The 26,926-nt window shown below is 45.1% G+C and overlaps 1 protein-coding gene across 12 annotated transcripts in view; it reads left to right on the top strand.

Annotated features, from left to right (window-relative positions):
- Positions 1-7,222: 7,222 nt before the first annotated feature.
- The window catches only part of KCNC2 (potassium voltage-gated channel subfamily C member 2), a 225,201-nt gene continuing 205,497 nt past the window's right edge, over positions 7,223-26,926 (top strand). The window contains exons 1-3 of one of the 12 annotated variants that reach the window (XM_049115169.1): positions 7,593-7,993; positions 10,411-10,481; positions 11,998-12,661. In XM_049115169.1, coding sequence (XP_048971126.1) covers positions 12,017-12,661 — 645 coding nt within the window. In that variant the 5' untranslated portion in view covers positions 7,593-7,993; positions 10,411-10,481; positions 11,998-12,016. Of the gene's footprint in view, positions 10,482-10,581; positions 10,669-11,221; positions 11,388-11,997; positions 12,662-26,926 lie in introns of those variants that run through there. The other 11 variants (XM_049115168.1, XM_049115177.1, XM_049115175.1 and 8 more) reach the window with 11 other exon arrangements.

Raw genomic sequence — 26,926 nt, 5'->3', positions numbered from 1 at the left:
TGCTTTTTCAGTCCAGCAGTGGCAAAAAGATATTTCTGTATTGCTTTTTTTCACTGCATAATAGATTCTAGTAAGATTCCCATGAGTTAGATTCTGTAGAAACATTTTCCTTACTGAGAAAAAAATGCGTGTGAAATTAACTTGCTTCTAAATTGTACTGGAAGTGATGAAACTTGATGTTCCCTTGCGATTTGGACCACACACTTCTAAGACTGGGACAAGACTACAATCAAATTTCTAGTTTCCCTCACTGCCTAGAGGGAGAGTTCATCCAAGCCAATCCAGGCCTTGCTTTCTAATAATTTCTTTTGCATCTGCTATGACAACCCAACACATTTCACTCTCTTACAACCATTGAAGTCAGAACTTTCTCCCCATATCTAACAAAAAATTCCTAAGCTTACAATTTCATTGGTGTTCTGTTGTTCTTATGAGAAATGAGGGTATGAGATACTTTTTGAATGAATAAAAAATGAAGAAGCATTTGTACCATTTTATACTGGACATTTTCTCTGTCCTCCATTTATTGCTGGTGTTACTCAGGGCATGGAGGTAAAACATCATGGGACGATGATTAGGGATGATTGACACAGTTGATGGGAGAAGGGTTAAGGATTCTAAGACTGTCCATTCTGCTCTCCGGTCTGAACTTTTTAAAGCCTGGATCCTAACTTATTTCTTCTGTTTAAAATCATACATTCTCCAGACCTATAGTTGAAAAACAAGAAAAGAGATGGATATGAATTAGATTTTGAATAACTTTGCTTTTCATAAAATCACAAAGATTCAAGAGAGAAAAAATGTCAGGAAAAAAAAGTGAGCCATAAGTAGCTGCAGTATCTCAGCATATGCAAAGGAGGGTTCTCCGGTTCCTTTGATCTCTGCACTGCACACCCACCATTTCATTAAAAGTGGATTCTGGGTGGCTGATGTGGGAGGTAGCTATGTCAGGACCGTCACTGCAGTGATGGGTCTGAGCAGAGACGTGAACGAGATAAAGAGCTACCCAGGAAGAGATCCATAAGAATAGCCCATCAGGCATAGGAAACAGGAAATGACATGGTCCCAAGGCAGGAGCTACTCTAACACTTTAGGGACGGGAAATAAAAGCATCGGTTGGAGCTTGAGGTTAGATTCGCAAAGTCAGGAATCCTTGTAGTTTCTACCATGACCTATTGGATCTATTGCTTATGAAGCCCTGACCTTCAGAGGAAAGTGATTTCCCTAGCCTGCCTTCCTGGAGAAACCATGCGGAAACGTCCCACAGAAAGATCCTGTAACAGTGGACATGGCCAGTTCTCAGTTGGCGACAGCTGACCCGGCCCACAGCCCTTTCAGGGTTTCCCTCTGAGGCCATAGATGCCATGGGGCTGAGAATGAGCCATCCTTGCAGTGCTTGGCCTATGTACCTGGTGACAGGACTGTTGGAGACCGTCAGCCACCTGGCTCTGGCTTGAGGCCACAGAGTTTTGCAGTCGTTGGCGAGACACCTGTAGTCAGAGCTGAACTGGTCCCAGAAGTAGAGTGTCGCTGTGAGGAGGACCCGGGCCTTTGCCAGTGGCTTTAAACCCGGTGGCAGATCGGAGCGGTTGGTAGGAAGCCGGCAAAACCTTGGGGAAACTGTTTCCAAACGCTTGGAATACGGTGAGGAAAATATTCCTGGAGGATGAACAGAGAATCCTGTTACGAGGTGCTGGGAAGTTTGACAGATACTGTTGTCCACAGCCGTGTGAAAAACGCAAGGGAACCCCCTGGACTCCTGAGTGTGGCAGAGGAGCACTCCAGGGGGCTGCGTGCGGGAAGGGCGGGCTTCTTTCCATGGCCGGGATGGAGTAGGAGAAGAAGAGGTGCAGCAAAGAAGTCTCTACGTTTTTGAGCAGAATTTAGAGGAACTTGATAGGCCAGCATTTGCTGGATTTGAGACTATAACTCTCTTTTCTCCGTCTCTCCTAGCAAAAGAACATCAAAGTGTAAGAAATCAAATTCAGATGGTGCTAGGAAATTCTTTGTCAATCAGACAAAAGGTCTGATTAGGTTCTTCACCGAAGAACTGTGAAGGCCTCACACACCCTCCGTGTTAAGACATTGGAACTCCTATGACGGCTGAGGGATTCGCATCACAGCAGCCTCACAAAGCACCCAAGGCTTAGACAGACTTTGGAAAAAGACGTGGGGATGTGTCTTCCGTTTAATGGAGTACATTATTTGATACATGAAGATATTTAAAAGATTATATTAGTTTGGGCTGAAAGGGGCAGAGAAAGTACAAAATGAAGCAAGGCTGTTGGACGCTAACCCACTTTAGATAAGAAGTAGCCTGAGAAGCTTCCTTATATTTAGGGAGATGTTTTTGTCTAATTTTTAAAATATATATGACGAATATTAGAGCAGGGTATTAACTGTGAAATAGTGTCACTAAATTAATTTAAAAATTAGGAGGACGTTGATCTAAAAATCCCCGAATACCCAGACTTATTGTCTATTGTGGGTTTCATAATTATCCAAGGAAATACCACATTTAGAATTCTTAAGGAAGCAGAGATGAAAGCATTAGAATTCTACCATAAGATTGAAACCTCAGAAATCCAATAAAATAAGAATCCAATACCTAAAATTCCAGGTATAGAAACTCAGACTCATAAAAAACAGCTTCTTCCACATTGCCTGCAATATTCAACAAAACTCGGTATGAACATTACTGAAGAAGACAACCTTTGCCCGCAAAACACCCAGAGTCCAGTGTTATTCGCTTCCATCACTAAAGTCGTGATTTCGAGCAATTTAAGTGGCTTCTGCATATGTACATCCCTTATCTATAAAATGCAGACGGTCACAGTGCAAGTACTGCAGCCTTGCTGTGAGTGCGAAGAATCACAGCCAGGATGGCCACTTGCCATGCGATCACCCTGCACTTGTTACGTCCCTGTCATCGTCTTCTTCGTTGTTATCAACACTGACCACTGGAAACTAGACACTAAAGTGGACACCGGGGGATCTAATTGTGGCCAAAACAACTTGATTCTGGTTCTTCTGGTCTAGATGGCAGACAAATCATGAAACAAGTGATTGCTTTTGTGGTTTCTCAGCGTCCCGACGCTGGAGATAAGGGGCACTCTGCGCACACCCGCACCTAGTCCACGGGGCATGGGATACTCTAGGGCAGGAAGGAAGCTTCAAGGAGGCAACCATGAGGTAATCGTGTTTAAACTGAGATTTGAATGCTGAGTTGCAGTTTACATGTGCAGGGATCAAGGATTCCTGAAGGAGACTGGCCTGTGGAAATGTCCCCGGGGAGTCGAGGGAAGAAGAAAGCATCAGGAAGATGTGGACCAGGTGAAGTGGGGGGCACTTCAGGGAACGTGGGTGGACTGTGAGTGGGAGATGGCCCTCTATCGGTGATTAATCAAAATGGGAAGGACACCTTCACCACCTCTGTTCTCTGAAGACCTTGGACGGTGGGGTCAGCGTCCCACAGAAGGCAGAGACTCGGTCAGCCAGCTGCATAGGGCTCGTGGGTGCGAGAGCTTGACTGGACAAGCAAGAAGGGAAAGAAGAGTGAATAGACTTGAAAGATTGCTTGGGAGAAAGAACTTTCTAAACTTGGGAACAGAGTTGAGTTTGGATCGGAGGTTAAAAAAAAAGACTAAGTCATAAAAGTTTCCCTAATTTTTAGCTTGAGCATCTTGTTGCCACTGAAATGATTTCAGGAAGAGTCGGAGGTTGAAGTGAACGGCTTAGTTCTAGGCACTCTGCTCTCCTTGGGACTTGTCTCTAGTACCTAATACGCACTGACTGCAGCGTATCAGGACAAAACAGTCTACTGAAATGGTTACTAGTGAAAAAATAAAGGGAGAATTGTGTGTCCGATTAGGGAGGAATGTGTATTGTGAGTATTCTTTCGGCTTATGTTTCATTAATAAATTGTATCCCCCACTGTGGGAATGGAATGGAATCAACCATTGCTGCTCTTAAATCAATTTAACTAAATGTTCAAATTTAATTATGGCGATACAACGATCAAAGACATTCAGAGAATACTGGGTTGTGCATGTAACGATGGCAACAAAATGGATGTTTTTCAGGGCACATGGGGGGTGCAGGCGGTGAAGTGTCTGCCTTTAGCTCAGGTCCTGATCCCGGGTCCAGGGTTGGGATCGGGGTCCCTCCTCAGCGGGCAGCCTGCTTCTCCCTCTCCCTAGACCTGCTGCTCGGCCTGCATGTGCCCTCTCCCTCTCTCTGTGTCAGATAAATAAGTAAAATCCTTAAAAAAACAAAAAACAAAAAAAAAAAAGACAAAAACAAAACCAACAACAAATGAACGCTTTACAAAAACAAACAAACGAAAGGGTGAATTAAAAAAAAAAAAAAAGACATTGATGCTTTTCCCCTAACAGAAATTTAAATGATGTTTTATATCTCTTGAAAACAGTTAACTGTGTGGTATAATATTTTTTTCGGACGATCGATTTAGTCAAGGTGATCCAGACTGTAGTTTTATATTGTTCTTGACGTCTGTCCTCCAAACTGCACCGTATTCTGTGCTGTCCCATAGTTCGATTTCTTTAACAAATAAATAAAGATAAAATGGAAAAGCAGGTGTCAGTGGTCTGGCGAAGGAGAAGAATCCCAATGTTTTCCTCTGCGTCCTCTTTAGTGCTGCTCCTGTGTCCTGACTGTTATTTTTACTCCCCTCGATTCCGTTTGAAACCTGCATACAGAGCTTCCCAGAAGCCTGCTCATCCCTGTCTTGGTGTTTTCCTAACGAGGAGCCTAGCTGCTGTGCCTACATCTGCTTGAGTTTTGCTCACGTCTCTTTCAGCTTCCTTATTCCTTGAGCTCTGTTATTTCCTGGGGAAACCAACCTGATTATTTCCAACACGTTACAGATCATATTTGTGACTCGTGGTTTCCGTTCTTCTCCTTTTGTATCAAAAGAACACAAAACAGTCGTCTTAAAATGCCTACTCTGCTTACCTATTTGGAGCATGCTTTCATCGTACGCCGTTTATGTAACAGAAGGGGGAAGAGCTCTGAGATATTTTGACAATGGGCTTTCACTGAATGATTGCTATCTTGCAAGTGTGTTTATTTTTCTCGTGTCTATAATCGTCTGTTTCCTATTCAAATCCTGGTTCCACATATATTCAGATCATGGCTCTACCATTTACTTTCCGGGACACAGGCATTGGAATCAAACACCTGTGGGCTTGAATGTTACCAGCTGCCTCTTATTAGCTGTGTGATATGGGGCAAGTTATTGTGAAATTTCAGAGTCTCAGCCTCCTCATTAGTAAAATGCTGGTAACATCATAAGCTGAGTGAGGATCAAGTGAGGTATATCTAAAGCTCTTGGCATCTTATTTTGTGCCAAAGTACTTAAGAAAGCTTTGACTACTGCAATTCCTAATAATTCCTTTTCCTTAATCATTCTCACAACCCCTTGCCTAATATGAAGAAAATGAGTATTTCCACACTTGCTTGTTAGACCTACAGTTTATTTTCAATAAATGTGAGTCCTCTTACTGCCCCATCCCTTCTTAAAATAATCTGCAGATGCCACGTTTGGCTACTTTCTTGTCATATTTTTATAAAATTCGCTTCACTATAGCTTCCCATGGACATTTCATGAGGCGTAAGACGCTTTTTAAAAACACAGATTTCCAACTGCAGAAATTGGCACAGAATGGACCAACTGCATCAAAATCTCAGGGTGTAGACGTTCACGTTTTATGCTTCTCAGTGGAGTCCGAGGCACTGCACAGCACAGAACTCCCCTAAGGCTGGGAAGTCATAAAGGAGATGTAAAGGGAGGAAGTCTGTAAATGTACATAATGCGTAGAGTAAGTCAGACAGGTGTGAAATGATTAGCACTAGGAGGCAGGGAGGTGCTAAAAATAAGGATCGTAAAGTTTCAATGAAATGTCTTATCTAACATCTGTGACCTATGGAAGAACAAGAACATTAGGAAGTAAAGTGCACTTTGCTGACACCTGCCCATACCCTAACCTCAGGTGGTAGACCAGTCGTCCTAGGAGACGCTGCTGCATGTTGCCCCGTGGCAGTCACAGCGACTTCAAGTGGGGTGGTGAGAGTATTGGGCTGCTCCGGGTACTGAGGTTACCCAGCATCTAATCTATCATCTGTCGAATCCATCATCATCATCTATCCATCATCATCTTCTATTGAAATGAACGGCTGATGCAGAAGGCTAGGGCCCAGAATTTTTTGTAGCAAGAGGGCTATTTTCGACTCTTGCTTTGAATGCTCATCAGTCAACATCATCCTATATTCGTGGAAAATTTTTCTCTTCCTTCAATCTAAAATGCCTTTTCTCAGCACTCTTGAACATTAATTTTCTAAGTATACAGTAAGCTCAAGTCGGCTGTCTATGTTGTTATGCTGGGTATTTATGCAGAGACTATGGCCCTTGACAAGCGATATAAATATATATTTCCTGCAAATCAAATGACCAAGTGGTAAAATTAGCACTCTGTGAATTCTTCATATGTACGTCTAATCATAATTATCACAAGGAACTATGCTGGGTGGTTAAAAAAAAAAGTGCATTGCATAAAGTAGGTCATTAAAAGATGTAACACGTACATTTTCAAATTAAAATAATTTGAGAGGGACGCAGACTTATTGGAAGGACGCTAGAGTATTGTCTTCATTACATCTCTGTTGAATCCTGTGTTTGACCCGGCTCGACCTCTGTGCGAAGCAGGCTGGGCAGCAGAGAGGAGTTAGGCTGCCATCAGAGGATGTGGTCATGATCCAGCTCCTGTCAATCGTCAGCTGTGTTATTTTGGTGTAAGACTTCTTCAGTTGGCATAAAAGTTACTACTAGTAGATGCCTAACATGTTCCCGAAACTTCCTTAAGGCGTTTATTGGCCTCATGTCACTTAATCTTCATATTAATGATGTGTCATTCTTCCCATTCTAGAAGAATGAGAAGAATAAATTGAGTAAGAGGAGTTGTGGGATTTTCTTGGGTGACCTCAGGTGAGTAGCACGCAGAAGACAAACTCCATTTTACTTGTCTCCACAGCCTGAGGAACTCACCACTGTAAAATACCGCCTCTCAAAAACTTATGGAATGAGGAACGTGTATATCATATATTTATTTTCTTCTAGAATTTGCAATATCTGATATAAATGTTATTGTTAAAAGGGCAGGTATGTAAGTTCGTTTTTTTTTTTTTTTTTTTTTACTTTTCAGATAAAGGCAACATAGAGGATGGATTAGCTTGGTAACAAACAACTCTAAAACTTAATAGCCCAGATAGAGCATTTTTTTAGCTCATAATTTTGTGAGTTAGTGGATTTGGGCTATGCTCAGCTGGACTGTTCTTCTGGAGGTGTGTGTAAGAGCAGCAGTTTTTGGAATCCCTGGGATCCCTGGGTGGCTCAGTGGTTGGGAGCCTGCCTTTGGCCCAGGGCCTGATCCTGGAGTCCCGGGGTCAAGTCCCACATTGGGCTCCCTGTGTGGAGCCTGCTTCTCCCTCTGCCTGTGTCTCTGCCCCCTCTCTCTTTCTCTGTGTCTTTCATGAATAAGTAAATAAAATCTTAAAAAAAGGAAAAAAAAAAAAAAAAGAGCGGTGGTTCTGCTGCTGTGACCTGGCTGTGAATCATCTAGGGGCAGAGATACGAAATGTTAGCATCAGGGGACGGTATTTCTTTTAGGTATTTATCTCTTTCACATCCTTGCTCTATTATATCTTCTGACTTGTTTCCTAGGACTGATTCTCTTTGTATCAAAGATGTGTGTTTGAGAGAGAGAGAGAGGGAGGGAGAGCGAGAGGGAGGGAGAGCGAGAGGGACTGCCGGAGCCTGGCACACGTGTGTGTCATCATCAAGCAGGCCAGCTAAGCGCGTTTTCACAGCACCAGGGTAGGAGTCCAGAAAAGAGCGGGGACCGAGGTATGCAAGACCCTTTGAGGCCAAGGCTTTAGACTGGTACAACGTCCCCTCCACCTCATTCTGCTGGCCAAGGTGAGGTACAAAGCCGGCACAGATTCAGGGGCTGGGGAAACAGACTCGGCGGGAGCAGGTGCGAGTCCTGGGGTGAGGGGCAGGTCTTCAGGGCAGTGTGGGAAATGGTGGTCATCTTTCAATCTGCAGAGGAATTTTGTCCATGAATGTATTGCTCTTTGAAGGTGAATAATATTTTAAAAATCCTTATGTTGAACTTTAAGAGAGTTCATTTGCTCAACTGTTAAACTTTTACAAGCTTGCCATTCTGACAGTCCCAGCGTGGCCTATGAGATCAATCCACATTTCTGGTGGTGATGTAGCGCTCAGCGCCTGTGGCCCTTCTGTGACGCGGACTCAAGGGTATAAAGGAAGCAGCATTTCAGTTGCTTCTCTGCCAGGGGTAATGTCCATATGGCCTTTTGAATCCTTGCTCTGCACAGACCAACAAAGGAAACCACAACTGTTTTTTTCCACTTCAGTTTTCCATTGCCATCTTTCAAAGATTTGCTTTCTTTTCACTTTTATCTGTCTTTTACAGAAGCATCAGGGAGCTAGTTGGCTGGAGGGGTTTTCTGTTCTCTCCTGTCTTATGTAATGAAACCTGGATATTTGTCTTAGGATCTTCCTCTCTTATATTGACCAGGAAAAAAAGAGAGAGAGAGAGAGAGAGAGAGAGAGAGACAGAGAGACTGCATTTCATTCAGTGCCTTATTTATCAGTTCTCCATTGATGTGACTGCACATCTCTTCCTTTTATGTTTCCATGTTCTTATTTTCAAACTTATCTGGAATGTTCTCTGGTTTCACATCCAATCGTTTATGAATCACAAGAAAAGTCTGAATTCTTCTAAAAGTGTCCTTTTGTCTGTATGATTATCCCTAGATAGCTCATAAAACCTTAGACCCCAACTGATTCCTTAGACCTGTGTTTTCCCACTTCCCTCCACAAGTCCTGTGCAGCAGCACCCCCCTCCGTGGTTTCTCTGTAGATCCCTCATAATACAATTTTAATATTTTCAAGCTAAAGGCTTCCATTATTGATTTCTGCCATCCGTATGAATTATCTTTTTGGAAGTCTTACACTTTAATGTGAATAGTTCCTCCATTTAAATTAAAAGGAATAATTTATACAAAACATTTTGCACCTAGTAAGATCTCAGTAAATGTTATCTATTACTATAAATGCTTCTGTTACTACACTTACTATTGCTAATTTATTTTAAAGCAAACCATATGCCTTTTCCTCCTATTGAATTTACATTAAGCTATATGAGGAACCATCTAGACAATATGAGAATGTATGTTATAATTTGAATATGATTTTTCTTTGGAAATTTTCTGGCAACTGAAATTTACTATCACTTATTTTAAGAACGGCCTCAGTGATTGATAATCATGCTAAACTAGAATCACTACCTCAGCATGTGGGGTTGGCCCTTTTGCCTGGGTGTGTGTTAGTAAAAGCGAATTTATGTGGTCCCGAGGCTGGGTCCATATAGCTGATCCTGGGGTCCTCACAGCACACTTACGGACATACTGTTAGTAGATTATGGTGTTTTCTTGCCTTGCTTTCCTAGACATCAGTAATCTTCCAGGCACCTTCGAGTTCTTCACCTTAGTTACCTCCTGTCATGACAGACAGGTGTTTTCTGAGGGAACTGCTTGTATAACTGCCCACCTCACTGTCCTGTGTATGGCGGAAACTTTAGTAGGGATTCCTGACTTCCTAAATCACTGTGTCAATATCATACGGTTTTCTAAGAGACTTCCTCTTACCTCCTACCTCGGGTTTTATCTACGCCCCCGGAGGACAGCTATCCCTGTGGCCTCAAGTCTCCCTCTCAAAATACACACAGGAGGTGCTATGGGATGAGCTGTGTCCAGCGCCCTCATCCTCCCAGAAAAAGAGAGGGGTTAGGGTCCTAGCCTCCAGAACCTCAGGAAGTGGCCTTACTCTGGAGACAGGGTCTTCACAGAGGTGATCAAGTCAAAATGAAGTCATTAAGGTGGGCGCTGACCCGGCAGGACCAGTGTTCGTCCCTACAAGGGATATTTGGGCGGACAGGGACAGATAGCAGGAAGGAGAAGAAGGGACACGGGGTAGGGAGCCATCTGCAAGCCCAGGAGAGAGGCCTGGACTAGGTCCCATGCGCGCAGACCGCGGAAGTAACCGGGGCGGCCACACCTTCGCTCTGGCTTCCACCTCCAGAGGGGAGATCGCCAGTCGCCGCTTGCAGCAGCTCAGCGTTGCGCTCCGCAGCCCAGGCAGCCCAGGCCCTGCGGCCCCAGACGGGGCGACTCGCGCGCGGACGTCTGAGCTCGCCTCTGCTGCTTCTGATAAGGAAACCCGAGTTTTCACTTGCTGGAGCATTGTGTTCCTGGAATAAACTTTTCAAACTTGTTTTGTTTTATATAACCATGATGTGGTGACTGGAGACCTACATTCGACTGGGAAGAGCGAGCCGGAGCATGTGCCGGACGCGCGCAGCAGGACGCACTCGTCACCTGTAAGTGGACCTCTGGCTCCCACCCGCGGTCACGGGGGCGAGCGAGGAACCGCCGCTGGAGACGCTCCCTCGCTGGTCGGGAGGGGCGGGCGGCGGGAGGGGACACGGGTGCGCGTGGGGCGCCCGCAGGCAGCGGATCGGGAGGGTGGGGACGGCCGCGCGGCAGGAGGACGCACGAACCTGGTTGGTACGCGAGCTTCCCCAGACCCACCCAGCCGCCCACCCTCCCCGAGATCGGGGCGGCCGGGGGAGCGGAGGGCGCCGCCCGAGCAGCGGCCGCTCCCGGGGGACGCGCGGGGCGGGGCGGGACCTGCAGGTGCAGGTGCAGGGGCGGGGCCCGGGGGGGCTGCGCGGCAGGTGCCGGGGCCCGACCCCACGCTCTGCCCTGCCCTCCCCCCCAGCGCGCGATGCCGGGTGCGGGCGCCCAGCCGGGGGTGGGGGGCGAGCCCAGCGCCCCGGGAGGCGGGAGGCGGCGCGAGCACCCGAGCCCGGGGGCGCCAACAAGTAGTTTGCGGTCGGGGGCGGCTCCCCCGGCGGGAGGCAGGGGCGACCTGGGGGCGGCGCGCGGACCTGCAGGCCCCCGCCCCGGGTGCGCGGGGGGCGCGCGGTGTGAGCCGGGGCGGGGGACCCGGGGTCCAGGGGGGCGGGGGGCGGGGGCCCGCGGCTCCCGGGGGCCTCGCCCTGCCCCGGAGCGACCCCGCTCCCCGGCCCCCGGCGCCCGCCCCCCGCGGCCGTGTGTCTGGCGGAGGGGGATGGGGCGGGGGACGCTGGCGCTCGTCGGCCCAGACGCGGAGCCTGCTTAGCGGTTCCCTTTCCCAAGTAATAATAACATCAACAACAGCAGCGGCAGCCACGGTAGTGATGTGCGGAGGAAACTGGATCAGGAAATTAGTCACGGTCTCCCTGGTGAGAGGCCGCGGCGGGGAGGTTCGGTGCTTGGCCTCGGGCGGGGGGTGTCGCCGGGTCGTGGGGGCGCGGGGCGCCGCCGGCCGTGCGGGTCAGGGTCCGGGTCGGGGTCCGGGTCGGGGTCCGTGCATGGGGGCCCAGCGGGCCGAGGGGCCCGCAGAGACTCCCCGCCCAAGGGGCTGCCCCGGGCCGGGAGGGGACGGGGTCGGGGGGGGGGGAGTGGGCGGCAAGGGGGGCGTGAGGGTTGGGGGGCAGGGCTGTGCGCCGAGGGCAGGGTTCCCGTGCTCTGGACCGCGCGGGGGCAGGGGGGGCGGAGAGCCGTGTGGGGCCGGAGCAGGTGTCGGGGCGGGCTCCGGGGCTTTCCGGGGGTCGGGGGGTCCCGGGTGGGGGTCCGGCGCGGGGACCCGCCGTGCGCGCGTGCCCCGGGGGGGCTCGGCTGTGCCCGCGCGCGTGCGGCCCGGGACCGGGACCGGGACGGGGACCCGGACGGGGCGGGGGAGAGCGTGGGAGGGCGGGGGAGGGCGGGGGAGGGCGGGGGGAGGGCCGCCGAGGGCGGCTGCGGCTCGGCGGCCGCCCGGGCCCTAACGCGGCGCTGTGTTCGCCTCCCCAGTCATGTCTGAGCCACAGAGATGGGCAAGATCGAGAGCAACGAGAGGGTGATCCTCAATGTCGGGGGCACCCGGCACGAGACCTACCGCAGCACCCTCCGGACCCTGCCCGGCACGCGCCTGGCCCTGCTCGCCGCCTCCGAGCCCGCGGGCGACTGCCTGACGGCTGCCGGCGCTCCCCCGCCCCCGCCGCCCCCGCCCCCGCCGCGGCCCCTGTCCCCTGGGCCTGGCCCCTGCAGCCCGCGGGGCGCCGGCGGGGGCGGGGGCGGGGGGGGACGCGAGTTCTTCTTCGACCGGCACCCGGGCGTGTTCGCCTATGTGCTCAACTACTACCGCACCGGCAAGCTGCACTGCCCGGCCGACGTGTGCGGGCCGCTCTTCGAGGAGGAGCTGGCCTTCTGGGGCATCGACGAGACGGACGTGGAGCCCTGCTGCTGGATGACCTACCGGCAGCACCGCGACGCCGAGGAGGCGCTCGACATCTTCGAGACGCCCGACCTCCTGGGTGGCGACCCCGGCGACGACGACGACCTGGCGGCCAAGAGGCTGGGCATTGAGGACGCCGCGGGCCTGGGGGTCCCCGACGGCAAGTCCGGCCGCTGGCGGAGGCTGCAGCCCCGCGTGTGGGCGCTCTTCGAGGACCCCTACTCGTCCAGAGCCGCCAGGGTAAGGCCACGGCCGGTGCCCCTCTGCGGCGGCACGGCCCGATCCGCCCCTGCGGCCTTGGGACGCTGGGGGCGGGGGGAGGAGCGGGGCCCCGGGGTGGAGGCCGGCGGGACCCGGGGCCTGCGCCTCCCCGCCGCACGCACCTGACACCCACTCCAGCAGGTGGCACCTCCCCGCCCCACGCACCTGACATCCCCTTCAGTGGATGGCACCTCCCCTCCCCATGCACCTGACACCCACTCCAGCAGGTGGCACCTTCCCAGCCCCACTCCAGCAGGTGGCACCTCCCCTGCCCCACACACCTGACATCCACTCCAGCAGTGGCATCTCCCCTCCCCATGCACCCGACATCCTCTCCACTCCAGCAGGTGGCACCTCCCCTGCCCCACGCACCTGACATCCACTCTAGCACGTGGCACCTCCCCTACCCCACGCACCTGACATCCCCTTTAGCAGGTGGCACCTCCTCTGCCCCACACACCTGACATCCACTCCAGCACGTGGCACCTCCCCTACCCCACGCACCTGACATCACCTTTAGCAGGTGGCACCTCCCCTGCCCCACACACCTGACATCCCCTTTAGCAGTTGGCACCTGAAGGGCCAATGCCAGGTCTGTCTGGAGCCTTGTCCGGACACAGCTGTTGCGCTTCGCCGGGTTCTTTATTTCCTGACTCTTTTGTTCCAACTTTTCCTTAGTTTGGATGCTTCTTTGGGCCTTCTGGTCCCCACGGTTTGCCAGGGAGGCCTGCCGCAACTGCCCATCTGACTCAAAGCAGCGGCTCCAGTTAGGGACCTAACATGAGGCCAGGTGGGGAAGTGGAACCTAGTCCTGGCTGGGGCTCCCTGGAGGGCGTCTCCTGAATGCTGTGGGGGCCAGTCTCCCCCCAAGGGACAAGAATGCTGAATGGCTTGGCCCCATGAGGTGGCCACACAGCGCCCTTGCACGTTGAATTTTGGAGTCTGGCCCTTGCCCCCTTGGGCTCTGTTCATGTTTCTTACAGGTTGGATGTGGGTTGGTCACTAGGGTGATGCTACTTTAGTCCAGTTGTCTAAATCTGGGTAACATAGATTGTGGCAAACTTTATTTGACTCTTTAGATTGCCACTCCATCCTCAATTTTTCTTTTCAGTTTCTAGCTTGAATGACAGTTTAAATCGAGTCCTCGGCACTCCCAATTAATTCTTCAGAATCCCATGTAGGGACTATAAAAGTAACCAGTGATAGTTTCTCCAGGTTAAAGGAAATAAAAGGAATATAAATAACCAAAAATTATATAGTATGTGAAAGTGTTTTTAAATGATGCACAGGAAGGGAGTACTGTATTTAGTTAAATCTTTGCAACTGCGTGTGTCTGGTTTGCTTCTGACGCCCAGAAGAACTACCCCCCAGGCAGCTTCACTTGGGCTCCATCCTCGTTATTGTCTTCTGTATGTCAGCAGCCGCTGCCTCTGGGGTGTTGTGCAGCTGTCTATCTGATAACATGTCAGGAGATGTGTTTCTGATACCACTTTAGAATTCTGAGGCTATGTTTTGTTTTCAGTTTGAAATAGAATATGAAAGAGACCATTTCAAGCATTGCTCCTCTATTGGATCTGGCGTTTGAATGCATACATACATTTTACTATGTCCACATTATGGCACTCAAATATAGGATTGCTAACTTCAACTCCGAAATCTTCCTGTTAGGGCTGTTCTATAAATTCTACAACAGTTGGATTTAAAACAAAAACAAAAACCAGTGCGTATTTACTTGAGTCACAGACTCATGACCATTACATCTGTGTTTTTTTTTTCAATTCCAGCTGAGTGCCACAGTGCTCTTTCCACTTGGTGGCTAAAAAGATAATCTGAATTTGTTTTCAGCCTCATCATATGATTTCCTCCCCCCCAGATTGCGTGCTACAAAAGATGGAGAATGTTTTATTATCTTTCCCCGTGATAATATAATACATTTTATTGTAGGCTGGATTGCCTAGCAAAAACTCTAAGACGGTATTCAATTTTTATTATCGCTGTGGAAATTGATTTTTATTGATTATTGGTCAAAGGGTAAACTATTAATTTGAAAATAGTTTTTAAAAATCTTACTAAGATTTCATTGTAACAATATTAAAGGTTTGATATGCATCCATTTCAGGTGAGGAAAGAACACAGATGTATTAGAGATTAACACAAGGTCGAAGAGCCATTAGAAGCAGAATCAGCTGAGAATCACAGACCTGGAAAATTTCCTTGAGGTCCCTTCATGAATACCCTTTATTTTATAGATGAAGAAAATGAAGACTGCAGATGCTAAGTGATGGCCAAGGTCATACAGCAAGTTAATAGCAGATCGAAAATTATGATGGAGGTCTCATGACATCCTCCCCAGGCCCTTTTTGCCCCAACCACTGATTATAACTGACTGGCTTATGAAACCTCCATGGATCATGTTACTCTTGAGAGTTAATGCAGCATAAGACATAGAATTCTAATTCTGAAAGGTCATCTATGACTTTAAAAAATTTTTTTTGTATTCTGGGACTTTGGTAGAATTTTTACCCTGTACAACCCAACATTAGAGTGAAGATATGGAATTCAAATTGACTTCTTCAATCCTGTTTGAACTTTCCATTTTTATTGACCAGTTATATGTAGTGTTTTTCTTTCTTTCAGACTGACTAACATTTGTAGGACTTGTCTTCAGGGAAATCCCTTTTCAAATTATTAGGGGTTGCCTAAGAAAGAGTAATCAGAGGTTGTCATTCTACTTAAACGTGATTTAATATTTTTATAAGAAAACTTTTAGTTCAGATGATAGCCTGACTTAATGTTATCTGGCCCGTCTGATAAATAGAATTACATCGAGAGGTCACAGGATGAAATTATATTTTGTGTGGATATAGTCCTAGAAGGCATAAGTCAGTTACCAGGTAGTTTGCTTCAGCTGTGGTCTTACTGCCACAGTCTCATTCTTAATAGAAGTTAAGTATTTAACTTTTATAAACCTTCTTTACACTAGTTCATCTTTTATTGATATGCTTGAGATGAACGTTTGTAACTGCCCGAATTCCTTTTTCAATTTGTTATTACCTGTCATCATCATCTTTATCTTTTCCCAGTATTGAGGAGATTGGTTCAATTATAGAGCAGAAGCGCTTTATTTCTAACTTTTATGATCTTTAGTGCCACACTGAAACAACAGTGATAGCACAATTAATTATCCTAACATTGTATTTTTGCTTTCTGTTTTGGTTGGCATTTCCCTCTTTTGTTGCTTTAAATTTATGATGTAAATGCGTATTTGAAAAGTCCAAATTATTCGGGTTAACTTGGTAAATGGGTTTGTATTTTGTACTTAAATGAATTCTTATCCTTAAGAATAGTATTTCAAAATAGAAATTTATAAAAAATCGAATATAAGTTGTCATGGAAACCTGTCCTGGAGAAAATGAGATCAGGAAAGAAAAGGAGAGATTATACTGTTGATGCCATTGAGTGGTATTTACAAATAGCCAAAATCAAGGATGCGCGGATGTGTTTGTGAAAATGTTATGCATTGTATCTTTCCAGTTTAATATTTAAGTGGAAAAGGGAAATGAAGCTTGTATGTGCTTTCTTCTGAAAACATTAACTTGTAGGTAAGTGAACAGGCGCCAGGCAGAAATTTTTTGATAGAACTTCTAGATTATTTAGAAGTAAAAAAAAGAAAAGGATAAGGGCAAAATACTAGAATCAAAACATTTTAAATAATTTGTTCCCAATATTAAGAGCTGAGAGCAGTTAGAAGTTTGTCCTTATCCCTCTTCTTTTTACTCATTTTTTGGGGGGTGGGAGTGAGTGAAGGTGGTTGAATTAGGTTTACAGGGTGGCTCTTCTTTGGGGACTTGTCTACCTTTGGTTAGCTGAGAAAACTTTTTTTTTTACTTTCAAAGAGCATCTTATTTATTTATTTATTTATTTACTTTAAAAAATTATTTATTTATTCATGAGAGACAGAAAGAGAGAGAGAGGCAGAGACACAGGCAGAGGGAGAAGCAGGCTCCATGCAAGGAACTCGACGTGGGACTTGATCCCAGGACCCCAGGATCAGGCCCTGGGCTGAAGGCAGCGCTAAACCGCTGAGCCCCCCGGGCTGCCCTATTTACATTTTTAAAAAAGAGATTTTATTTATTTACCTGAGACACAGAGAGAGAGGGAGGGCGAAAGAGAATCTGAGGCAGAGTCCCTGCTGAGCATGGAGCCCTAGGGGGCTGGGCCCCATGACCTGATCCCACTACTGCAAGGTCACGACCTGTGCTGAAACCCAGTCGGATAATCAACCTACTGAGCCACTCAGGTCCCCAGACAGCAAATAACTGCTATGGAGCCACATCGGGCTCCCTGCATGGAGCCTGCTTCTCCCTCTGCCTGTGTCTCTGCCTCTCTCTCTGTCTCTAATAAATAAATAAAATCTTAAAAAAATAAATAACTCTTTGCTAGCTTTAAGTGTATCATTTAACTTAAAAAAATTATAATAAATTAAGGACCGTTGAGTCGTATTTTAAGATTAAAGAAAAAACTATTAATTTTTCTTTTGTAAGTTTTGCTTCAATTCAAAGAATTATTGACCAAATACAGCTTGTTCATATAATATTGTTGCCAATTATTATAATTTTTAGAATATTTATTTAGTCAGCAAATATTGCTTATGCAGGCCCTCAACTATGGAAGTTCCTGGGAATGCATGGAGAAGATACAGTTTTTGCCCTCAGTAAGCTCACCACCCTATTTATAATAAAACATTTCCTAAAAACATTATTTATTAAATTAAGAAGTGCAAAAAAATTCCAGAGTTATTAAAGATATATTTTCCTCAACAAACAGACAAAAACAAAATAATTCAAATGGAAACACTGCCTGACACATTCAAGGAAACATTCTATTTAGAAACTGTGTTAAGATATTGTTAGTCTTTATCTCATTTAGTCTTTATTGTTAGGCTGTTTTTAAGCTTGATTTTTCTGTTTGTAAGGTGATTAATAGGCTCTGTCTTTGTAATATTCTTGGAGACTATGGTGAAGGCTGTACTTAGACAAAACAACCAAATAATTTAGCGTGTGGTCAAGTGTCTTCATAGCTTTCATTTTAATTAAAAGTCACGGCTAATTATATGACAGTGCCAATCCAAATTTTGGGCTCCTGAAAAACGTCTACTATAATAGCCTGGTGTTTTTGCACTTGCCCATATATACATCTAAGTATCTTTTGACCCTTTCCAGGCCACTAGCTGTACATATCACAAATTAATTTCGTGCTTATATTCTGAGCGTTGGGTAGGTTCAGAGAGTACCTAATTTATGCATCACTAAAAGAATCAAGGAAGTTCATTAAAAAATTGTATTTTCAGTTGTACATTTGATCACAAACTAGGTGATTTTTAAAAAGATTTTATTTATCTATTCCTGAGAGAGAGAGGCAGAGACCCAGGCAGAGGGAGCAGCAGGCTCCATGCAGGGAGCCCGATGTGGGACTCGAACCTGGGACTCCGGGGTCACGCCCTGAGCCCAAGGCAGACACCTCACAAATGAGGTGATTTGATCCACTGCTGGGCACTAGGCACGCCAAAGGTGAATGTGGTCGGACAGTTGAGAGATGACTTTTTTCTCTGATATTTTGTTAATTGCTCATTTGTAGCCTCGAGTTGACAAAACTCATGAGAGTCCAGGAAATTCTTCTCTGTCGAGAAGCTTATTTTCAAAGCAGCTGAAAAGGAGGAATGTGTAGGCTTATACAGAAATGCAGGCCAGCCTTTCCCACTTGAAGACGTATATCATTATCATTTATTTTTACTACTACGAAAAAAAGTAAATGCGGTGTCAGGTCTCATATTTTTTGAACTCTGAGTCACATCTTTTTATTACGGCAACCTTTAAAAATATGTCTAAATGAAATAGTAAAGGGCACTAAAGGACTAATAACAGGTAAACACTGATCTCCCGAGGGACATATATAGCGGCAATATAGTCTAAACAAGAACCATCAATATATCCTATGAACTTAATTCAGTTCTTTTTGAAATATGTTTTCTTTTTCCAGAAGATCATCTCTTTCTCCATATAAATATATATGTATTTATATAAAAGCAGTGCTCCCCTGTTATGTGTATGTGGATATCTACACAACACTGCCTTTTGTTTCTCTTAGAAGTTGAAGGGCGGTCATAGATTTTAATATCATGTAGTCAATATTTTTACAAAAGTGCCTGAAATGTGGGTGTTTGAGAGGAGGAGGGAGCAGGGGTAGAGAATATATGGGAGTAGCACTGGGAAACTGTCTGGGGTGGGATGTGTGAGACCTGTGCCCTCACCTAGGTTTCACACCGACTGGGTGACCTTGGAGAATGTACTTCGTTTTCTTGAGTCTTGATTTCCTTTGACTTCTTCTAAGAAAAAAGAAAATGGGTATGACACATTGAACTAGCTGGTATCCCAACTTCTTTCCAGCTCTTAGGTTCTGAGGTTTGGAAGACAAACGAGGATACCGATTGCTAGGAACCCCCGGGAGTGGGGTGGGGGGCACAACGTCTGCCTCATTGTGGCTGTACTTTAAGGACCGCCACACGAATGAGGCAAACCAGTATTGGTTTGTTTTGTTGTTTTTGTTTTTTTACATTTATAACTTTCTGCCCTTTTTTTCCCTACAGCTGTTGGGTAGCTGCTGCTCTGGTTACCATAGAAACAGGTTAGCTCCTAGCTTCCTGTTTCCACTGAAAACAGCTTTCCCTCAACCACATATTGATCTCAGGAAATCATTTTGCTGCGGTTGTGTCGTGAAACCCATAAGGACGATTGGCTCTGTCGTTTCCTAAATCCGAGTTTCAGTGCCGGTGTGTAGGCACCCACCACAAGGATACCTGGTTAGATAATCTCAGTTTTATTTCCATGTGAAAAGTGCCTTGACAGAGACACCATGCTTTTCCCTTTCCCTGTGTCTCATACAGAAGGGAGAGTCTTACTCACTGGAGGATTTACAGATATGCCTGACACGTTTCAGTGTTTACAAAATAATGTCAAATTATTTAATTCTAATCTCTTTCATGACTGAGTCTATCAGAATGAGCATAGAGAAGAGTGTGCCGTCTAGCACATTTCAGACAGACTCATATTTTAATCTACTCGTTACTGAAGAATATTTCGAGGTAAATACGTACATGTTATAGCACCCCATCTTTTTCTTCTGGGAAGATACTGCTTCCATTTCAGGATATACACATTAGCATAGGAAGAGGATGCACTCAGTGTCATTAACACGGATACATCCTCGGGGAGGTTCCTACAGTCTTCATGTGGGAAGCCATGGGAAAGATTTGTAGGAATACGACATTAGGGTGTGTGCATGTGTGCATGTTAGACACGCATCCAAAATGCATGCTCTTCGAGCGGGATTGGTCCTGGTGTATATACAGACTTGGGGCGGTCACGAGGCATGGGATTGGGAGGAAACTGGTGACTACCTGGCGTGACTACCTGGCCCAACTGCCTCGGCTCACTGAAGAGGCAGCCGACTTGTCCTTGGCTCTGGGAGCTGGCGATGGTCGAGGGCCAGAAGGTAGGCCTTCCGACGTTTGCGCCTCTTCCCGTTCAGTCTCGGTTGCTGAGTCTGGACCGTGTCCAACATTAGATGCACAGAGTTTAGTTCTGAGGGAGCAGCAAGCGCATCAGGAACGCGTATGTGGAGGCCTGCCCTCTTCAGTGTCCTGTGGCTCAATAATGGCAGGGAGAGTGTTCGTGTTTTATGGCTTCACTTTGTTTCTGGATCCCCCTGCAGATGCAGCCCCAGTCCTGCCTTCCCTGCCAGTTCCACGTTGTTCTGTGCCATTGCCTTTAAAGCCTCATAACTAACCTGCATATGCACTTGGCTCTTTTTATGTCCCTTCATCCCTCTGTGTGTGTATGGTTTTTATAATTTGCTTTTCTACTCTTCTATGCAGACACCTCAGTAATGTCTTCTTTCTTTGAAGACCCTGGTGATTTGCTATCAGACCTTAGAGCTTGCGTTTCTTTATGTATCTTACAACGTTGCTGACGTCTTTGAAAACTGAAGCAAAGGTCAACATAGCCATTCTTGATGGGTGTTCGTGATTTCATCTCAGAAACGCGAAGTGGGGGATCCCTGGGTGGCTCAGCGGTTTGGCGCCTGCCTTTGGCCCAGGGCGCGATCCTAGAGTCCCAGGATCGAGTCCCACATCGGGCTCCCTGCATGGAGCCTGCTTCTCCCTCTGCCTGTGTCTCTGCCTCTCTCTCTCTCTCTCTCTCTCTACGTCTATCATGAATAAATAACTAAAGATCTTAAAAAAAATTTAGAAATGCAAAGTGTTCTCTCCTCTTAGATGTCTCTGTGGAGAGAGTCCCAGAGATGAAAATATGCCACCTTTTGGCCACAGACATTCTTTTATTTTACACCAATGCTTTGTCCAGAATTTTTAAGTTGTTCACTAAATGGTAAAATTCAGACACATTTTTGAATCAAATAAAGTGATTCTAAGTAATTTTGCCAATATATCCAAATATATTATCTCTAAATTTAAGACAGTATGTTTAAGCAAAAACTATTTGGATCAATATAAAAATTTTTTTGAGTAGTTTGTCAGATTGGGTTCATTGAAACACAGAAACTATTCAGAATTTATGTAAAATTTGTGTCTGTGTTTGCAAATTATACAACAGAAATTCAGATATAGGGTAGCTTATTTTGGTATTTTTATGTTTATTGATAAAATACTGTTTGCTAAAAGTGAATGTTGTGTTGGAAACAATAGCAGAATAATCATAACAAAAGTAAACTTCCTTACTATTTTGACATATTAATGTGGATAAAATTAATGAAACTTTTATTTAGGAAAGCAGAACAATACGGTTATTATAGTTTGATTTATCATTTAAGTTATTGTGCTTCTCTCTTGAGGTAAGCAATGAGAGGACCATTATGAGACTTATTAAATATCTTTAATGAAACCTGTGTTTCATATAAATTGAGTGGTAAGTGGACAGAATAGAGCTGTCGCTGGCTCTATTTTGTGCAAACAGAATGTATAGTAGCACGTATCTGTGCTTTTTGTTTTTTTTTTTAAGCCATTGAGATTTTATTATCAGGCCTGGGCAAGCCTATCACAGTCATGTAAAATGATTAGCAGGTGCTGGAAAGTTGAAGAACTATTATATTTGTATCATGATTGGTGAACTTTTGCGAGTTTATGCTTAATTTCTAGGTTTATAATGGTGTTAACTATGCTTTGATGTTTAGACTACAATATAGAGGTATAACATTCAAGAAAATCAATGGAATCAAACATATTTTAATACACTAATAGGCTTCAGTGGCATTCAAAGTTGATTAGTCTCAATGCAAAAACAGGGATCTTAACTGAGTGCCTCAATCTCTCCTGTGAATGTGCTGTTCGATTTTTAGTTGTAACACGCATATTCTCAGTCCCTTAGTTTTTTTTTTAACTTAGTAATGTTTTCTAAATCTGTTCATTCTTCTATTTATTTATCGATCATCAATTTAACTCGTCTCTGATTTCTCTATCTTGGATGGTTTCTTGACAGCATTAATCTTGAGTAGTTGACTTTGTGCTTCAGTGCGGGGTTTCTTTATCAACAACACTCTGTTTGCTCTGCCATGGCTTGTATTGATTGGTTGATGAAATAACGTGCTGTCACCGGGCATTATTACATTTCTCTTTTAGCTAAAGAAGCTGGAAGAGAACCAACCACCAGAGACGAAAGCTTTAAAATGCTTTTGCATCTCTCAACTGACAGTTATTGAACTTCAACTATTGTCCAGAACTAGTTTGTACGAAAAATTCAAGATGTGTTGGAGTTTGGCATTTATCTTTAAAGCAGTTGTATTCTGTTGAAAAAGAAGACCTATACATCCAGAGCTATAATCCAATATATTAGACACTATAATAGAGATACTAGTATGGTGTGAATACACAGACTGGGAGGGATCCACTTTCCTAAACAGAGGAGATGACATTTTAGTTAACTTCCAGAAGATAAGTGTTCTCCAGCAATCAGGGGGGGAGGTCAACAGTGCAGTTGGCCAACGTGGGTAATGCCATGCCACGTGATATGGGGAAATAGACCGCAGGGCAGGAGAAGAGGCTTGAGACGTAGGGAAGATTTGAAACTGGAGTGAAAGGACCTCTGGCTCGTAAAGGAGATTTCCTGATGAGATGTAAGGCGCTCAGTCCAGGGCAAAACCGAACACTATTATTTCAGTTTGTCCAAAACTGTGGTTCTGAGACTTCAGTGTGCCTAGAAATAATATAAGTTGATGACTAAAATTTTGCTTCGTAGGTTTCACTCCAGAGATTCAAATCCAGTGGGACTTGGATAAGAAAGATTCAGATCGGGTGAACACATTCAGGGCTGTAGTTGGTTCCTGGCCAACTCTGATGTGACTGTTGCAAAAGCAAATACAATTTAACAGTGAATTAGGAGGATAATCACGCTTAGACTGGTATTTCCACATACATCTCATAGATCTTGTAGTCCTTCAGAATGTTAATAGGGGTTGCTCCTCAAAAGAGTTCCATGGACAGATGAATTTGCAAACCAGTTCATTTATTTGTTTATTAAAAGATTTTATTTTTCTGTGATCTCTTCACCTGACTTGGGGCTTGAACTCACAACCCTGAGATCAAGAGTCTCATGCTCTACTGGCTGAGCCAGCCACATTCACCTGGAAACCAGGGTAAAACAAAGTTAATTAGGTTTCTGTTTTTCAATTTGATTTATTACCATTATTATTTTACTACAGATCTTTTTAGGGTCAAAGAGAGGAGAGACTGGCTAAGTGCCAGACATTTGGTTTTGAGTTGGGGATGCATTAATGCTAAGGGCTAGACTCAGGTGGCTGAGCTTGAATCCTGACCCCACTACTTGCTTGCTGTATAACTCTCACCAAGTTGCTTCTCTAAGACGACTTCTTTTCATCTGTGCTGGGAAGTAGTAGTAGTATTTGACTCAAAGGATTGTCATGGAAGTGAACTGAGTGTATTTATGTTAAGAATCCAGCATAGCGCCTGGTTTTATGAATGTCAGTTCTATCATCATCATCACCACCATCATCATCACTATCTATTATCATTCCTTAGGGCCAGCATTAGTTTTTTTGGGAGGAGGGATATGGTGTGGTTGCAATAGCACAATTTAAAGAAGCTTTCTGCCATTTAGAAAGTCCATGAAAATACAAGTTATCTGTTCCTGAGATTTTTCACGTGGATCTTGGACATTGTAGGTACTCAATTTTATCCTTCATGAGTAAGTAGTGATTAAATAGAATAATAGAACACATACGTATGGTATACTAGGCATTTTGCAACTGGTAGGGTGAAAAAATATTTCCTGCCTTTAAGAAGATTGTGGCCTCCTAGAAGAGAACAACAAAGGGGAAGTGCCGATGCCACGTCTTGAGACCTGCAGGAGAAGCATGCCCAGGGTACTTTGGAGGTTAACATAGCCTTGCTAAGGTTGGAAAAGACTTCTTGGGGGAATATCTCTCTCCTGGTTCCAAAGGATGAAGAGCAGATAGCCAGACTTTCAGACAGAGAGAAAGCTTTCATGAAGTTCCAAAAGAGAAAGAAGGCATGGCCTACACAAAATATCGTGAGTGACTCAGCAGAACCCCCAGACTGTGTGAAGGATGGGGAGATGTGGCGGGGACAGGAGGTGAGATTGGGTCAGAGGTTAGTAAGCTCTGTGGAGAAGGTCTGGTCTTCCTTGGTGGTAATGGGGGAGCTTCCAAAGGATTTTTAGCGAGCCAGTGGCATGCAGATTTGTAATTGGGAATGTCATTCTTCTTTCTCAATATCTCTCTTATTTTTTTTTATATTTTATTTATTTATTTGACAGAAGGATAGAGTCAGAGAGCACAAATCAGGGGAATCAGGTTTGCCGCTGAGCAGGGAGCCTGGTGCAGGGCTCCATCCCAGGACCCTGGGATCATGACCTGAGCCTAAGGCAGACGCCTAACTGACTGAGCCACCAGGCGCCCCTGGGAATATCATTCTGAAACCTTTGTACCTAAAAAGGGGGGTGGGCTGGTGAAGATGAGTGCATGTTTGTCAGCAGGACTATTGTCTAGCATGTTACTGTAATAATCAGGTAAGAGATAATGGTGACCTGAGTTAAGACAACGCCCAGACGGGTGAAGCGCAGTGATTAGGTGCTGTGATGAGGCAGAGAGAGAAATCAAGAATGTCTTCCCAGTTTCTGTTTGCACCACGAGGCAAGAAAACCTTGATGATTTTCTTTCTAATTCAACCTTCTGTGGTTATATGATTTCAGAATCCAGTTTATCGGTAGTTATTCTTTCATGGGATTTAACACTATAATATTTTGTTTTATGTTTTGTGAGTTTACTTTTATATTTCAGTACCAATTACCCAATTACAGACAGACATTTCATAGGTTTTATGGTTGTGAAACCATAAAAGATGCAAAACCCCTTAAAAATTTTTTGGTCACAGTAAGTCACCACCATAAAAAAAGGTGGTGAGGAGTAAGAAGTCTTTTCTTCAAGAAATGTTAGCTTTGCATTGTTATAGTCTTGGTTTGAAGCCTGAGAAAATATTAATTTTTGCATCATTTCTATGAAATGGAACCAACTATCCAAACTGGACTCTAAAGTTAGAAGCTTAAAGTGAACTGAGGATTAAAAAAATACTGATGAGATTCCGTGGCTCTAAATACTTCTTGGAAAATTGCTTCAAATAACTATTTCCTTTAGCAGAAAGTCCAGGAAGGAGTAAATGCTGTGCGGAAGCAAAACAAAAATGAAAGCAGGGAATAAGATGGTGACTTCATATCCAAGGCCAAGGAATTCCTTCTAGAGCATGATAAGCCATGTCACTTTCTTGTTAAAATCCCTTTATCTCTTTCCTTTGGCTGCGTGTTAAGGTGTCCTCTGTTTCTTCCGGCTCTTACAAACCCGTGCACCACCTGTGCTTCAGGGACACCTCTTATCAGCCCCCGTAGAGAACCACTGAGGGCAGGCCCGGGTTTGCCATTCCTGGCAAACACACACGCAGGACGTGTGTTCACATTGTCGGGTATGTGTGTACTCCGTTTCACAGCCTGGAATGCCTTCTCCTCCTGGTTTAATAGGTCGATTCAATCATCTTTCAATATCTTGGATAATAATTAAGTCTTACTTGACACCTCTACTTTCTTAAAAGCACTTGCTTTCTTCCTCTGAGTTTCCATATCACTTTGCAGACACAGGATTATAGCGCTGAACTGACCAGAGTAGTTTCCCAAAGTTACGGTAGCAAATTACCACGAGCTTGATTTCTTGCAACAACAGAAATTTATTCTCTTGTAGTTCTGGAGGCTAGAAATCTGAAATTCAGGTGTCAGCAGGATTAATTTCTTCTGGAGATTCTGGGGGGAAATTCTGTTCTTTGGCTCTCTCCTAGCTTTTGAGGGCCGCTGGAAATTCTGGGGGTCCCTTGGCTTGTAGACACGTCGCGCTATCTGCTTCTGTTTTCACATGCCCGTCTTCCCTTTGTGTTTCTCTGCCTCATTTTTCTCTTACAAAGACACCAGTCATTGGGTTACAGCCCATAATAATCCAGTATGGCCACATTGTAACTTGGCTAATTACCTGTGCAAAGAAGCAATTTCAAAATAAAGTCATGTTTTGAGGTTTGGGGTGGACATAAATTTTGGGGAGATTACATTCAAACTAGTATGTGGACCTTGCCATTTTGGCACATGTTCATAATGTCCAATAGATCTTTTATTTTCTGGTTTCTCCTTTTCTATATCAGCGTGCTCTCATTTCATACACACGTGTCTGTATGAATCTTTTTGAAGATTAGTTAGATAATTTTTAAAGTTCTATCACATTTCTGGTGTTAACTCTGGTCCCTTTATGGATATATATTTTTTTCTATTCTTTCACCTTTGCTGTTTTTTGTACTGTTGACTTTCTGCATATATATTTGTCTTTGAAAGAGGGTGAGGGTACCATAGTGTTATGTGGGTAAAAAGTCAGGGTTGTGTGGAAACATAGGATTCCCTTCAGAGGCAGTGGGTAGGAGCAGGTGGGCGAACTGGAAGCGCTCTCAAAGTCTAAGAAAGGAGGCTCTATTCAGAAAGGACTTTCTTGTATTTCAGTGAACGGGGAGTGACCTTTCCGTCTCATTTTCTTCATGCACTTTGAGGAAATCTGAGGTACTTAGAAGTTTGCTTCACTTTTCTCTATCACATCAATACATCCACACACCTA

This window comes from Canis lupus, chromosome 10 (assembly GCF_003254725.2).
Source record: "Canis lupus dingo isolate Sandy chromosome 10, ASM325472v2, whole genome shotgun sequence".
NCBI lineage: Eukaryota > Metazoa > Chordata > Mammalia > Carnivora > Canidae > Canis > Canis lupus.
Note: the sequence above shows the minus strand (reverse complement) of the source record. Positions and strands in the feature narration are given on the sequence as shown.